General features: G+C 48.1%; 1 protein-coding gene across 1 annotated transcript in view; it reads right to left on the bottom strand.

Annotated features, from left to right (window-relative positions):
* Positions 1 to 3,528: 3,528 nt before the first annotated feature.
* Positions 3,529 to 16,603, bottom strand: part of LOC129841114 (von Willebrand factor A domain-containing protein 7-like) — a 20,822-nt gene continuing 7,747 nt past the window's right edge. Inside the window, exons 7-19 of the mRNA XM_055909222.1 lie at positions 16,526 to 16,603; positions 14,614 to 14,783; positions 14,358 to 14,470; positions 14,087 to 14,203; positions 13,652 to 13,840; positions 13,284 to 13,416; positions 12,864 to 13,016; positions 12,507 to 12,599; positions 11,750 to 12,018; positions 11,314 to 11,447; positions 10,914 to 11,073; positions 8,956 to 9,255; positions 3,529 to 4,729 (exon numbers count right to left, since the gene is read on the bottom strand). The exon at positions 16,526 to 16,603 is cut by the window's right edge and continues 109 nt beyond it. Coding sequence (XP_055765197.1) covers positions 4,328 to 4,729; positions 8,956 to 9,255; positions 10,914 to 11,073; positions 11,314 to 11,447; positions 11,750 to 12,018; positions 12,507 to 12,599; positions 12,864 to 13,016; positions 13,284 to 13,416; positions 13,652 to 13,840; positions 14,087 to 14,203; positions 14,358 to 14,470; positions 14,614 to 14,783; positions 16,526 to 16,603 — 2,311 coding nt within the window. The 3' untranslated portion in view covers positions 3,529 to 4,327. The remainder of the gene's footprint in view (positions 4,730 to 8,955; positions 9,256 to 10,913; positions 11,074 to 11,313; positions 11,448 to 11,749; positions 12,019 to 12,506; positions 12,600 to 12,863; positions 13,017 to 13,283; positions 13,417 to 13,651; positions 13,841 to 14,086; positions 14,204 to 14,357; positions 14,471 to 14,613; positions 14,784 to 16,525) is intronic.

The raw sequence follows: 16,603 nt of genomic DNA, 5'->3' as shown, positions 1-16,603 counted from the left end.
GAAAGCTCAAGAAATTGTGTTTTAACCCATATTTGATGTCGTGTTAACGTGCTAGTCGGAACTAGGAAATTCTGAAATGTTCTAACTGGTTGCAGTTAATCACGGGCTGTGATCAACGAATTAACAAGTCTCAAATGTCGGATTTTCCTAGTTCCGACTGGCATGTGAATGCGGCATACCCCCCTTTTTGGCACCAGTGTACTTCCATATATATTTCACATTCAGTTTTGAAACTGGTACCAGGTTACCTTCTGACAAGGCTTGTGGGCGTTTGTAGAGCAAAATAACAGAATTGTCTGAGAGTCTCACCGTTTGATGGTGGATCATATTAGTTTGTAGCAGTGGTGGCTCCTCAGTGAATTAAATACATTTTAAATGGTAAAACATTAAAAAATATATATTTTTTAGATAAAACTATACTAAATATAATCACGTCACCAAATAATTGATTAACACACAATATTTTGCAAAGGTCTACAGTAGCCTGGAGCTGTCTGTAGGGTCACACATGATGTAGCCAGAGGACATCTAGTTTCTGTCCTCTAGGTACATTGACTTCAATACAAAACCTAGGAGGCTCATGGTTCTCACCCCCTACCATAGACTTACACAGTAATTATGACAACTTCCGGAGGACATCCTCCAACCCATCACTGCTCTTGCAGCATGTTGTCCACCCAATCAAAGGATCAGAGAATACATCTAGTACTGAAAGCATAAGCTACAGCTAGCTAGCACTGCAGTGCATAAAATGTTGTGTATAGTTGACTCAAAGAGAGAGAAAGACAGTAGTTGAACAGTTTTGAACAAATTAATTTATTCCAAAATGAAGGAGAAGCAAGAGATAAATAGAGAGTAATTTTATTTCAGTTTCACTTAGCTAGCAAATGCAGCAAGCTGGAATAGCCTACTGAATGGTGGATGCAATGTTAGCTGGCTGGCTATGACTTTAACACAACACTGGAACTCTTCCAAGTCAAGGAAAGATTTAGTGTAATTGTAATTGCTTACTGACTGTACATTGTAACATTACTGCATGATTGTAGCGATTTTCCAAAATTGTTAGTTAAATTAGCTATGCAATGACGTGACTTTAGTTAATATGGTGACAACGGTCTAGGCTGTGTGTAGCAGTTTGGCTTGGAAATGTTTTTATTCGCCTGGTTACATACAGCTGATGTGTTGTGCATTGAAGTCCACAAGCGAAGGGAAGTGAGAGGAGGAGAGCGCATAGATGTGAGAAGGAATACAACGTGGCTGCTATGAAAGTGAACTTTGTGATCAGGGGTGTATTCATTCAGCCGAGTCTGTTGAAAAACGTTTCTTAAATGGAAGCAAATGGAACAAAACGGGGAAAAACATAACTGAATTTGTCCAATAGAAAATCTTGTTTTCAAATGCTGGCCTAATGATAGGAAAATGTTAGTATCATGTACAGTCGTGGCCAAAAGTTTTGAGAATGACACAGCAAAGTTTGCTGCTTCAGTGTCTTTAGATATTTTTGTCAGATGTTACTATGGAATACTGAAGTATTCAAGCATTTCATAAGTGTCAACGGCTTTTATTGAGAATTACATGAAGTTGATGCAAAGAGTCAATATTTGCAGTGTTGACCCTTCTTTTTCAAGACCTCTGCAATCCGCCCTGGCATGCTGTCAATTAACTTCTGGGCCACATCCTGACTGATAGCAGCCCATTCTTGCATAATCGATGCTTGGAGTTTGTCAGAATTTGTGGGTTTTTGTTTGTCCACCCGCCTCTTGAGGATTGACCACAAGTTCTCAATGGGATTAAGGTCTGGGGAGTTTCCTGGCCATGGACCCAAAATATCTATGTTTTGTTCCCTGAGCCACTTAGTTATCACTTTTGCTTTATGACAAGGTGCTCCATCATGCTGGAAAAGGCATTGTTCATCACCAAACTGTTCCTGGATGGATGGGAGAAGTTGCTCTCGGACAATGTGTTGGTACCATTCTTTATTCATGGTTGTGTTCTTTGGCAAAATTGTGAGTGAGCCCACTCCCTTGGCTGAGAAGCAACCCCACACATTAATGGTCTCAGGATGCTTTACTGTTGGCATGACACAGGATTGATGGTAGCGCTCACGTTGTCTTCTCCGGACAAGCTTTTTTCACGGATGCCCCAAACAATCGGAAAGGGGATTCATCAGAGAAAATGACTTTACCCCAGTCCTCAGCAGTCCAATCCCTGTACCTTTTGCAGATTATCAGTCTGTCCCTGATGTTTTTCATGGAGAGAAGTGGCTTCTTTGCTGCCCTTCTTGACACCAAGCCATACTCAAAGTCTTCGCCTCACTGTGCGTGCAGATGCACTCACACCTGCCTGCTGCCATTCCTGAGCAAGCTCTGTACTGGTGGTGCCCCGATCCCGCAGCTGAATCAACTTTAGGAGAGGGTCCTGGCGCTTGCTGGACTTTTTTGGGTGCCCTGAAGCCTTCACAACAATTGATCCGCTCTTCTTGTAGTTCTTGATGATCCGATAAATGGTTGATTTAGGTGCAATCTTACTGGCAGCAATATCCTTGCCTGTGAAGCCCTTTTTGTGCAAAGCAATGATGACGGCACGTGTTTCCTTGCCTTGCAGGTAACCATGGTTGACAGAGGAAGAACAATGATTCCAAGCACCACCCTCCTTTTGAAGCTTCCAGTCTGTTATTTGAACTCAATCAGCATGACAGAGTGATCTCCAGCCTTGTCCTCGTCAACACTCGCACCTGTGTTAGCGAGAGAATCACTGACATGATGTCAGCTGGTTCTTTTGTGGCAGGGCTGAAATGCAGTGGAAATGTTTTTTTGTAATTCAATTAATTTGCATGGCAAAGAGGGACTTTGCAATTCATCTGATCACTCTTCATAGCATTCTGGAGTATATGCAAATTGCCATCATACAAACTGAGGCAGCAGACTTTGTGAAAATGAATATTTGTGTCATTCTCAAAACTTTTGGCCACGACTGTTGTAACCTAAACCTATCGCTGTTACATTGAACTGGGTGAATGAAATATGAATGACAGTTATCAAATATGCTGTAATAGAAATAAGGCCATCCTCATCTTAAACGGCATTGACCGCCACTGGTTTGTAGCCAAAACTGTTTGGACGCTACAAACGTTTTCGTGAGAAGACCGATTTTTGGGATGTCTGCTGGTCTGACAAACACCTCTGTAGGTGTTACCTTCCACCGCACATGAGGAATGGCGACATCGGCGGAATGAGACGCAGACCATGCAAAAAACACATATCTTTAGTTTAAAAAGATGGATTTTGATGGAGATTTCTTTACTATGCCAATTATGCTGCTGCTCCCTAGGGGTGGGATGTGTGCAGTCAAAGCATTATTTACTCTAAACTGTGTCCTACACACTAAACTACTAGCCTAGTCAAGCAGACTGACCACTATTTAGTTTCACTGATATGTGAAGTGAAACAGAATGCGATATCAGACGGGTTTCACATTGCTACTAAACTACCTCAGGTTATTTGTTTTGTTATAATACAGAGTCAGTAGGAAAGCAGAGATTTTTTTATTCATGACAGATGTAAACTAAAGACTTACATTATGCTACAAAAATTAAAACATCTAACAGTGTAAATGACATGTTGAGAAAGTGCCTAGAGAGAGTACTGCTGGCAGTTTTTTACAACAGGGACTTTCATTTTCATCGTGGCTTTGGCCATGTTTCAGGCTGACTACTTTGCAGACGCCTGCCAGATTTCACACGTGGAGAGGTGTTTAACATATCAGCTTTCCACATCATATTGCAATCTGATGCATAATTTCGCCGACAATTATGTATCACGCTAAGCATTTGTTGATGCAATGCAGTGTCTGCGATATAGTCGGCCTGGAACGTAACCGTTAACATTAAGAATCAGTGTCGGGAAGGCAGTCAATACATGAGCCTTACCCTATTACCATAACCAAGTAGGAAGGTGGCATTTACCACATAGGACATAGGAAAATCCACTTGAACGCCCCTCCAACTGGTAATTACTAGTCTATCACCCATGAGCTACAACTTCTCCCAAATGCTGACCTCTGATGTCACCTGCTAAGGAAATTAACTTGATAACTTTTCATTTTCAGCAGTTAAATGCAACAAAACCTTATTAAAAGCAATCTATTAATATGGTTTTTGAAAACTATAATTAGTTGGCAAGCATGATGGCTGTACTTTGTGTTTATGGTTGTCGCAGCTGGTTGGCCATTAGCCAAATCAGTGTTTCCCAACAAGTTCTAAGCATGTGAATGCACTTCACAACGTTTAAATGACAGATTCCCACTTGGTTATGAACGCAGCATTAGATCAGATAAGTAAGTCTCTGAGGGACGTAGTGAAGAGGGCAGAGACCAGCAGACACACCAACAGTGGGAGGGACAGAGCAAGGGAGGGCGGTCCCGCGTTGCGGACGATGGAAAGCCGACAGGTGCCGACGTTCCTGGCTTTGTCCACCGCCTCCAGCTCCACTGTCAGAGAGCAGCACGAAGCGTTGAACGCTGCTGCAACAAACGTCTGCTTCAGGTCCGTGTGGGTGAGGCTGCCTATGCCCTGGAGGTGTGTGAGGCTGGCGATGCCCGTGCCGTTGAAGCCATCGGTCAGGTTGGCAGAGAGCTGCCAGAAGGCAGAACTGCAGGCTGCTGGGTCAGCCGGGCAGTCGACCACCGAGACGCTGACCACCTCACACTGGGGAGGGGTGAAATCTGTCACCTGCAATGGGGGGGGGGGGGGATATTAAGTGATGAGGAGAAAGAGAGACGTGGGTTCTATAAGTCTAATTCTGGCCCAGAGATGTGGTAGTACTTTCTCTGACCACCAGAGGACTTGTGTGGCTGAGCGTCAACACTTAAAGAGGAGCTGAACTCAAAAAACAACTTATTTGGTTGAAAATGGCCTACATGGCATCGCTATTAGTCAAATACATGTTTTATTAAACAATATATACATATTATTTAACTAGGTAAGTGTAAGAAATGCTGTCTTCATTAACCTTAACACATAGCTATAATACTGTTATAATGCCTTCCTTATTAAAGCAGACTTTGTTGCAAACATCTGGCTACACCCCACAGTTAAACACGTTCTGCCCGTAACAGATACTAAACTCACTCCCACACGCAGGGGAGGATGGCTGACTCAGACCTTTTATGACCACTGATAAGGCAGGAATGCCATTATACAAGCACGCACACGCACATGCACACACACACACACACACACACTTGTTTCAGGCTGGGTTTCCAAGAACAAAGAACAGTGCCAAGAACCAATGAGGCATTGATACCAGCGTGGAGGGGACGGGCCTCCACTTACAACGACCAGTCAGGAGCACGAACTGCAAGAATCTACCTACGTCATTCACTGTATAAAATGCACTGCACACTATGTTTCGGGATTCTATTCCGATAGTTCCCTAAGAACTTGACGAACGAGTCCGTGCAGCACGCTTTGCCAGATATCTTTACCTCTGAATAAACTGCCTTCATTATACCTTATCCACCTCGTCCAGCGTCTCAACTTGGTCTCATTTCTCAAGTAACGAATCATCAACATAAGTCAGTTAAGAACAAATTCTTATTTACAATGATGCCTACACCAGCCAAAACGTGACGATGCTGGACCAAATGTGCGCCGCCCTACGGAACTCCCTATCACAGCCCGTTGCCATTAACTTGTCCAGATATTTTTGGTTGACAATTTGCATAGAAAATAGATGCCTCCTACAGTGCGTTTCCACTGAATGGTTTTGTCAATAAAAAAAAAAACTGGACGGAATGACGTCACACCTACAACAACTTTTTGGCTAAAAACCAAGTGTTGGTTCAAAAAATTAAGAAGTGGAAGTGTTTATCCATTTAGGGAAATTGATGAATGAACTGCAGACAGTTCATGCCCTCCCACCTCTCTGTTTCATGTCTCAGGTAGCCTGCAGACAGCCTGTATGCCCTCCCACCTCTCTGTTTCATGTCTCAGGTAGCCTGCAGACAGTTCATGCCCTCCCACCTCTCTGTTTCATGTCTCAGGTAGCCTGCAGACAGCCTGTATGCCCTCCCACCTCTCTGTTTCATGTCTCAGGTAGCCTGCAGACAGTTCATGCCCTCCCACCTCTCTGTTTCATGTCTCAGGTAGCCTGCAGACAGCCTGTATGCCCTCCCACCTCTCTGTTTCATGTCTCAGGTAGCCTGCAGACAGCCTGTATGCCCTCCCACCTCTCTGTTTCATGTCTCAGGTAGCCTGCAGACAGCCTGTAGGCCCTCCCACCTCTCTGTTTCATGTCTCAGGTAGCCTGCAGACAGCCTGTATGCCCTCCCACCTCTCTGTTTCATGTCTCAGGTAGCCTGCAGACAGCCTGTATGCCCTCCCACCTCTCTGTTTCATGTCTCAGGTAGCCTGCAGACAGCCTGTATGCCCTCCCATCTCTCTGTTTCATGTCTCAGGTAGCCTGCAGACAGCCTGTATGCCCTCCCACCTCTCTGTTTCATGTCTCAGGTAGCCTACAGACAGCCTGTATGCCCTCCCATCTCTCTGTTTCATGTCTCAGGTAGCCTGCAGACAGTTCATGCCCTCCCACCTCTCTGTTTCATGTCTCAGGTAGCCTGCAGACAGCCTGTATGCCCTCCCACCTCTCTGTTTCATGTCTCAGGTAGCCTGCAGACAGCCTGTATGCCCTCCCACCTCTCTGTTTCATGTCTCAGGTAGCCTGCAGACAGCCTGTATGCCCTCCCACCTCTCTGTTTCATGTCTCAGGTAGCCTGCAGACAGCCTGTATGCCCTCCTACCTCTCTGTTTCATGTCTCAGGTAGCCTGCAGACAGCCTGTATGCCCTCCCACCTCTCTGTTTCATGTCTCAGGTAGCCTGCAGACAGCCTGTATGCCCTCCCACCTCTCTGTTTCATTTCTCAGGTAGCCTGCAGACAGCCTGTATGCCCTCCCACCTCTCTGTTTCATGTCTCAGGTAGCCTGCAGACAGCCTGTATGCCCTCCCACCTCTCTGTTTCATGTCTCAGGTAGCCTGCAGACAGCCTGTATGCCCTCCCACCTCTCTGTTTCATGTCTCAGGTAGCCTGCAGACAGCCTGTATGCCCTCCTACCTCTCTGTTTCATGTCTCAGGTAGCCTGCAGACAGCCTGTCTGCCCTCCCACCTCTCTGTTTCATGTCTCAGGTAGCCTGCAGACAGCCTGTATGCCCTCCCACCTCTCGGTTTCATGTCTCAGGTAGCCTACAGACAGCCTGTATGCCCTCCCACCTCTCTGTTTCATGTCTCAGGTAGCCTGCAGACAGCCTGTATGCCCTCCCACCTCTCTGTTTCATGTCTCAGGTAGCCTGCAAAAGCCTGCATGGATAGAATGCAAGAATTGACCAAAATTTGGCATATTCTAATAATTCTAATGTGCCAATGTGTCGCCACAGTCAGTGCCATGATGAAACTTGCGCTCTAATAGATCTGAAATAATTGGATGTTGAAACTTTTATCCAGCCAATCAGAAAATCAAGGCGAAGCAATTCAGGCATTCTTGAAAGTCAGGACAAGGATCCTGCAAAGACACATTATTTCTTATAGTTGAAATATAGATTTAGCAAGCAGTTGGCATTTAGAATCACATGCCCTGCATACCTTCACAGTTATTATTCATCATTTATTTTTTGGTCGAATTAACCTGGATCAATAGAACCTGCCTATTTACTACAAAGTGTAAATAGGATAATTTTGGTCATATAATCAGTTTTGATCAAAACAGAGATGAGTAATTGAGGTCATCACTTTTTACCTGAGGGTTGGGTTTTGATTTCAAATCTCTTGCCTACACGGGACCACTGCCAGGCAGTCTACAGTTGACGCTAATCAAATCATCCAGAGTACAGGTGCCAGTTGTCCTGCCGCAGAATAATTTCACAGCCGATCTAACCAGTAGCATGCAGAGCTTTGGAATTGTTCATACAATAATCTATTGTCACACATTTTCATGTTGAAAGAATTAGTTAAAAAAATAAATAAAAGGCTTGTAATTTTCTCCAATTTAAACATCTTCACATTCGTGAGCTACGGTTAGCATCAAACAGCTTTGATCAGAGATGTGGATGTATGATGATGCTTATGTCTCCGCCCTAACAATGGGATTCTTTGTCCACGAAACGGAACGGCGGGCTGTCGAGCACCCGCCTTTTACAGGTTTTGGTTTCTCCATTTATGTTTCGAGGTTGGACTTTAGCACATTAGCACGGTTAGCAGTGTGCTTAAGGTTAAGATAATTTTTTTTAAGAAGATAAATTGTAGAAATAGGCGGGGTTTATGACTTTGTGGTAACTTGTGACGACCAGGCACAACTCCGATACAAAGTATTTTTTTCTCAAAGTTGGAGGGATGTCACATGTCCTACTTATAACAGTACACTCATAAACTAATCACTGTAAAACTTATATTAGATCAAATAAGCCACATGTAGCAAATAAGCCATGACATTTTCTGTTAATCAAATTCAACACTCATTGACCTCCATACAGAAACTCCTCATTTGGTGAGCGAACAAAACAAACAACCGCCCCCTGCCAGAGAAAACAGATTTTGGGCCCAGTTTTCCCTCTCTTCACCTCTTTCTCTTTGATTACGCTCAGCGCATGGGATTCTGGACCAATCACGTCACGCGGTTGCTAAGCAATTCGTCACCCAATGTACTGTGGCCTGTTTGGGACTGTGACTCGAGGGACAAACAACAATTGCTGTCAGGATAAGATATAGCGAGCATAACACACTCACATTGAACCACACCCCCAGGTGGCTCCTTAATTGGGGAGGACGGCTCATAGTAATGGCTGGAAGTTTATCAAACACTTGGTTTCTATGGTATCCATGTGTTTGATAACATTCCATTCACTCAATTTCAGCCACTGTTATGAGCCGTCCTCCCCTCACCAGCCTCCTGTGATGCCAGGTTACCTTGGTGGTGTATAGACAGGTGCCGACATTCATGGCTTTGTCCACCGCCACCAGCTCCACTGTCAGAGAGCAGCACGAAGCGTTGAACGCTGCTCTAACAACCGTCTGCTTTAGGTCCGTGTGAGTGAGGTTACCCGCTCCCTGGCGGTGTTTGAGGCTGGCGATGCCCGTGCCGTTGACGCCGTCGGTCATGTTGGCAGAGAGCTGCCAAAAGGCGGAGCTGCAGAGTGCTGGGTCAGCTGGGCAGTCGACCGACGAGACGCTGACCACCTCACACTGGGGAGGGGTGAAATCTGTCACCTGCAGAAAAGAGAGAGAGAGTAATCATGGTGATGAGGGAGAAGAGATGAGGAAAGGAGGCTATTTAGAAGTGGAGACGGCTCATACAGTGGAGACGGCCCATACAGTGGAGACGGCCCATACAGTGGAGACGGCCCATACAGTGGAGACGGGCCCATACAGTGGAGACGGCTCATACAGTGGAGACGGCCCATACAGTGGAGACGGGCCCATACAGTGGAGACGGCTCATACAGTGGAGACGGCCCATACAGTGGAGACGGGCCCATACAGTGGAGACGGGCCCATACAGTGGAGACGGGCCCATACAGTGGAGACGGCCCATACAGTGGAGACGGCCCATACAGTGGAGACGGCCCATACAGTGGAGACGGGCCCATACAGTGGAGACGGGCCCATACAGTGGAGACGGGCCCATACAGTGGAGACTGGCCCATACAGTGGAGACGGGCTCATACAGTGGAGACGGCCCATACAGTGGAGACGGGCCCATACAGTGGAGACGGGCCCATACAGTGGAGACGGGCCCATACAGTGGAGACGGGCCCATACAGTGGAGACGGGCCCATACAGTGGAGACGGGCCCATATAGTGGAGACGGGCCCATACAGTGGAGACGGGCCCATACAGTGGAGACGGCCCATATAGTGGAGATGGCCCATACAGTGGAGACGGCCCATATAGTGGAGACGGCCCATACAGTGGAGACGGGCCAATACAGTGGAGATGGCCCATATAGTGGAGACGGGCCCATACAGTGGAGATGGCCCATATAGTGGAGATGGGCCCATATAGTGGAGACGGACTCATACAGTGGAGACGGGAGCATACAGTGGAGACGGCCCATACAGTGGAGATGGCCCATACAGTGGAGATGGCCCATACAGTGGAGATGGCACATACAGTGGAGATGGCCCATATAGTGGAGACGGCCCATACAGTGGAGATGGCCCATACAGTGGAGATGGCCCATACAGTGGAGATGGCCCATACAGTGGAGACGGGCCCATATAGTGGAGACGGCCCATATAGGCCTCTCAGCTCTCTAGTGTATCTTTATATATCCACATTCTAGCATATCTAATATATCTATTTGTATATACACAGTGTACAAAACATTAAGAACACCTTACTAATATTACATCCCCCTCTTTGCCCTGAAAACAGCCTTATTTCATTGGGAACTGGACTCTACAAGGTGTCGAAAGGATTCCACAGGGATGCTGGCCCATGTTGACTCTGATACTTTCCACAGTTGTGTCAAGTTGGCTGGATGTCCTTTGGGTGGTGGATCATTCTTGATACACATGGGAAACTGTTGAGTGTAAAAAACCCAGTAGCATTGCAGTTTTTGACACAAACCGATGCGCCTGGTACCTACTACCATAACCCACTCATAGGCACTTAAATATTTTGTCTTCACCCCTCTGAACGGCACACATACACAATCCATGTCTCAATTGTTTCAAGGCTTATGAATCATTCTAACCTGTCTCCTCCCCTTCATCTACACTGATTGAAGTGGATTTAACAAGTGACATCAATAAGGGATCACAGCTTTCACCTTGATTCATCTGGTGAGTCTATATCATGGAAAGAGCAGGTGTTCTTAATGTTTTTTTACACTCAGTGTAAATATATCTACATATGTGAGGTTACCTTGGTGACGACAGAGAGGCGCAGGACGGCGTAGTTGGAGTCGGACGCCCCGGGGGCCACAGCCTCGATGGTCAGGGTGACGTCCGTTCCCGATGGGGTGTTGCCGGGCACCGTGATGGTCAGTTCACCGGTGGCGTTTCCTCCGGTGGTCACAGTGATGCTGTTAAGTTAGCATTAGCAATGGGTTAGCATTAATTGTCAATACAGAGACAACAATATTTTAGTAATGTTGAGTAATTTTACCAGCATAGAGAAGCTGATTTTGAAGCTGATCCCAGATCTGTTTGTGCCTAAATTGCTTCTACGGTCAATGTGTCACTCAACAATGACCACAGAAATGGGCAAGACCATACAAACAGATCTGGGACCAGTCTCAGGATATTCCAGCCCTGATCCCTACATGCCAGGGACGTTCATGTTGAAGTCTCTGTCGTTTCTGGCACTGATTTTGTAGCTGCCTCCAGTGGCGTCAGTCATGACGGTGAAGGGGAGGGGGAAGGTTTTACCAGGCTCCATGCTTCTGTCCACCACGGCCTGAGAAGACAAGAAGAAGAAGATCTGTTGAGTAGTTGTTGTGAGGTCCACTTTTTTAAATGTGCAGTTTGTTTGTTGGCTCATTTACAGAGACTGACACATTTTTCTTGTGCTTAGAAAGTCCATGTTGTAATTTGTAAGTAGGGCCCTACATTTATAGGGAGTAATCGTCAGTCACGTTTTCCTTTCTGATATTGTCTATAAATGTCTATGACCATGGTTTTTGTCTAACACTATCCCAACATGCAATATAGACTACTTCACAATTTACAAATAAAAGGCATTTTTCAATGTAAAGTTACCTTGATGGTAACCTTGGAGACAGACATCTGAGTGGTGGACTGTCTCTGGAACACGGTGGAGGAGACCACGTCTGTCCCGTTCAAAAGCACCACAAACTCCCCCGCAGGGACCTTAGTTACCGTAACCAGGAAGTCCCCATTGCCCATGTCTTCCAGGGTACCGCCTACGACCTCTAACCCTGACACGGTCACCAAGGCAACGTTGGCCACCTTGACAGAGGCTGGGCCCTTTCTGCCCAACACTGATACCAACAACATGGCAGGCATACCTGGGAGAATGAGAGAAGAGAGGAGGAAGGGAGGGAAAGAGATGGAGAGAGAGAGGAGGACGAGTGTAGGGATAGGGAGAGAAAAAGAGGGAGAGAGAGAGAAGAGGTAAAATATCTTGAAGGGTGTGGCTATGTAACTGTTCTAGGTTCAGATCAATTATTATAAATTACAATTAATTGCTTTTTATGACTTTGATTAAGTAGGCTTTATAAATGAACAGAATGCATTGTTTCGACCTACACAACATCAAGGAGGACCAGCCTACTTTCTTATAGAGAATACAGCGATGAGTGCAAAACCTCTCGCCAGTGAGAAAAACCACGTGCACAATGATCATTTGGCTCTAACGGCTTTAACGAAGTGGCAGCTGCATTCATGTAGATGATGTATCCATGATGTCGCCATGATGTCGCCTTAGTATAATTGTGATTGACAGATTACCTGCTTGATATGATCATGATTTTAAGATGATGTTGTAGCGTTTTACCTGTTTTTGGACGGCCAGAGATGAGGGCATATCCTGGGTGAGGTCCCTCGAAGGTCTCCACAAAGTCATAAATGAAGGCAATGGTACTCTGACCTGGAGAGACACACGCACGCACGCACGCACGCACGCACGCACGCATATTTACTTTTTTAAACACTGAATTGTTGGTTAATGGCTCATAAGTAAGCATTTCACGGTAAGGTCTACTTACACCTCTTGTATTTGGTGCGTGACATATTTGAATTGATTATTTAAACCCAGGTCTGGGCTCTGTGTGTATCAAGGCTTCCATCTAGTGGTGAGCATGAGCATAACACACATATTTAATAGAACAGACGTATCTCTATGGTAACTCACCCGTGACCTTCAGTGTGTAGGGCTGGTTGGAGTTCATGCTGATTTCCCATAATCCTGTCTGTTTGTTGGAGGCCAGACGGACCCGGTAGAGGTTGCCCACCGTCTGGACGGTCCCCAGTTCCCCGTTGGCCTCGTTCTGTTTCTGGGTCACACCTGTAGGGGCAAGGAGGGTGACAGTCAAATAGGACATACTGTCAATGGGCTATACCTGGTTCATGATACCTTGTTGAAATATGCTTTGTGCCTTAAAAATATTAAGATAGCTACATACTCAAACACGCAAAACAGGTCAACTGTAACCAATGAGGAGGGAAAACTAACCTTAGATCAGTGTCTAGAGGAAATGTCATCCTATTCAGTTAGGTGAACCTTTACCTGAAAACTGATATTAGATCATGTGTAGGTGTTGGAGGTTCCTACCTGCAGGGTTCTTCAGGGTGAAGGTGAGGGACTTTCCAGTGATATAGATGGTGATGTTGTTCAGAGACTCGTCCAGCAGGAAGGAGAACGTCTCAGCTTTGCCTGGGTTCCTCGCTCGCTGTAGGACTGTCACCTGAGGAGGAGGAGGAGGACAGAATGAGTGAGGAAGATAGAAAGAAGAGGTGATGTAGAGTATGTTGTTGTTTTATTGTAACGTGGAGGATTTAATTATCATAGATATAACAATTATGTCTAGGCATTTCTACAATTCATTATTTATAAAGCCTGTGTTTTTTAATTTATCAAGTTTTGAATGATTTCAAATCAACTACTGATCTAAAACAAAATGGCCACCACCGTTGACTCACCAGAGCGGAGGTGGAGGAGTCGATGATGACGTCAGTGGCCTGGGGCAGATTGTCTTTGGTGACTCCAATGGCCTGACCACCAGACGCCAGCGCCAGGTCCTTGTAGGTCTCGAATGTAGCTGCCCGGGACTCTACCCCACGCCTCCTCCTTCTAGCACCAGCACCATCACCAGTCAGGAAGAAAGACACCTGGAGAGACACATAGGTGTGTTTGAGAGAGTTTGCCTGGTCGCATTCATTAGGCACCAAACGAAGAATGAGAGAAAAATGGGAGTGACTTCCTCTCCAATAAGAATTGCTCGTTTTCATTTGCCGTTGCAAAACATTTTGCTGCGTTTTGCTACTGTGTGCCCTAATTAATAAGATCCTGAACTGTAGGACATGGTTTCTTCTAAAACAGGAAGTGTTTGAGGAGGTGTTTGAGGAAGTGCTCACGGCTGACTTGGTGCTCCTGATCAGAGCCACGATGGTGTCCTTTAACGCGATGTCCTTGGCAACGGCATCTGTGAAAACAAAGATTTGGGACGACGCAGGGGCACCGGTCAGCGCCAACTGGGGAGAGAGAGAGAGAGAGAGATAAAGAGAGAGAGAGAGAGAGAGAGAGGGAGAATGCTTAGTTTCTTTATTTATTGTCAGAGGCACTGTAAAGAAAGAATGGGATTATATTTGAAAGCTGATTGGAATATAGCCATGTCAATCACTGTACCTGTAGGCCTGATAGGCACATCTCAGGGAAGTCTCCGCCTCCATCAGCCTTGAGTTTCGCGATCTCTGTTTTCATAACATCAGAGTTTGTCGTTCTTATCAGGGGTCCGAACCCTACACACACACACAAACACACACTGATCACTAACCACTTCCTGACTTAACTACAGACATCACCAGCATTTCGGTGACTGCCAGAGTTTGTCAGTGATGTTTTGCTAAGGATAATGCTTGGTGGAGTGTAATGCCAGCTTTACCTGGGTCGTTGAATGGGACCAGGATGTACTGGGAGGGCTCATCCTGCGTTCCCTTCTTGCTGTCGATGATCTCATAGACGACTCGTTTGGCTTCAAGCATATCATCCATCATGCTCCCCGTAGTGTCGATCACAAAAGCAACCACTGACGATCGCGCTATGCCCATGAGGCTGTGGGGGAGAGAGAGAGATAGAGAGATTGTGAGTAACTTCAACATGGGTAATTCCCTCTTACCCCCCTCTCCTCCCCTTCACCCCTCTAACCCTCTCCTTCCCTTCACCCCGCTCTACCCCTCTACCCCTCTCTTCCCCTTCACCTCTCTCCTCCCCTTCACCCTCTACCCCTCTCTTCCCCTTCACCCCCTCTCCTCCCCTTCTCCCCCTCTACCCCTCTCCTCCCCTTCACCCCTCTACCCCTCTCCTCCCCTTCACCCCTCTACCCCTCTCTTCCCCTTCACCCCCTCTCCTCCCCTTCTCCCCCCTCTACCCCTCTCCTCCCCTTCTCCCCCCTCTACCCCTCTCCTCCCCTTCTCCCCCCTCTACCCCTCTCCTCCCCTTCTCCCCCCTCTACCCCTCTCCTCCCCTTCTCCCCCCTCTACCTCTCTCCTCCCCTTCTCCCCCCTCTACCCCTCTCCTCCCCTTCTCCCCCCTCTACCCCTCTCCTCCCCTTCTCCCCCCTCTACCCCTCTCCTCCCCTTCACCCCCTCTCCTCCCCTTCTCCCCCCTCTACCCCTCTCCTCCCCTTCTCCCCCCTCTACCCCTCTCCTCCCCTTCTCCCCCCTCTACCTCTCTCCTCCCCTTCTCCCCCCTCTACCCCTCTCCTCCCCTTCTCCCCCCTCTACCCCTCTCCTCCCCTTCTCCCCCCTCTACCCCTCTCCTCCCCTTCACCCCCTCTCCTCCCCTTCTCCCCCCTCTACCCCTCTCCTCCCCTTCACCCCCTCTCCTCCCCTTCTCCCCCCTCTACCCCTCTCCTCCCCTTCTCCCCCCTCTACCCCTCTCCTCCACTTCTCCCCCCTCTACCCCTCTCCTCCCCTTCACCCCTCTACCCCTCTCCTCCCCTTCTCCCCCCTCTACCCCTCTCCTCCCCTTCACCCCCTCTCCTCCCCTTCTCCCCCCTCTACCCCTCTCCTCCCCTTCTCCCCCCTCTACCCCTCTCCTCCACTTCTCCCCCCTCTACCCCTCTCCTCCCCTTCACCCCTCTACCCCTCTCCTCCCCTTCTCCCCCCTCTACCCCTCTCCTCCCCTTCACCCCCTCTCCTCCACTTCTCCCCCCTCTACCCCTCTCCTCCCCTTCACCCCTCAACCCCTCTCCTCCCCTTCCCCCCCCTCTACCCCTCTCCTCCCCTTCTCCCCCCTCTACCCCTCTCCTCCCCTTCACCCCTCTACCCCTCTCCTCCCCTTCTCCCCCCTCTACCCCTCTCCTCCCCTTCCCCCCCCCTCTACCCCTCTCCTCCCCTTCTCCCCCCTCTACCCCTCTCCTCTCCTTCACCCCTCTACCCCTCTCCTCCCCTTCCCCCCCCTCTACCCCTCTCCTCCCCTTCACCCCTCTACCCCTCTCCTCCCCTTCACCCCCCTCTACCCCTCTCCTCCCCTTCTCCCCCCTCTACCCCTCTCCTCTCCTTCACCCCTCTACCCCTCTCCTCCCCTTCACCCCTCTACCCCTCTCCTCCCCTTCCCCCCCCTCTACCCCTCTCCTCCCCTTCACCCCTCTACCCCTCTCCTCCCCTTCCCCCCCTCTACCCCTCTCCTCCCCTTCACCCCTCTACCCCTCTCCTCCCCTTCACCCCCCTCTACCCCTCTCCTCCCCTTCTCCCCCTCTACCCCTCTCCTCTCCTTCACCCCTCTACCCCTCTCCTCCCCTTCACCCCTCTACCCCTCTCCTCCCCTTCTCCCCCCTCTACCCCTCTCCGTACCGTAGGTAGTTGTTGTCACCGGCGGCGCCCCGGATGTCATCCAGCAGCTGGAGTGTGGCGGTCGTTGCCACAGTGACA

This window comes from Salvelinus fontinalis, chromosome 42 (assembly GCF_029448725.1).
Source record: "Salvelinus fontinalis isolate EN_2023a chromosome 42, ASM2944872v1, whole genome shotgun sequence".
NCBI lineage: Eukaryota > Metazoa > Chordata > Actinopteri > Salmoniformes > Salmonidae > Salvelinus > Salvelinus fontinalis.
Note: the sequence above shows the minus strand (reverse complement) of the source record. Positions and strands in the feature narration are given on the sequence as shown.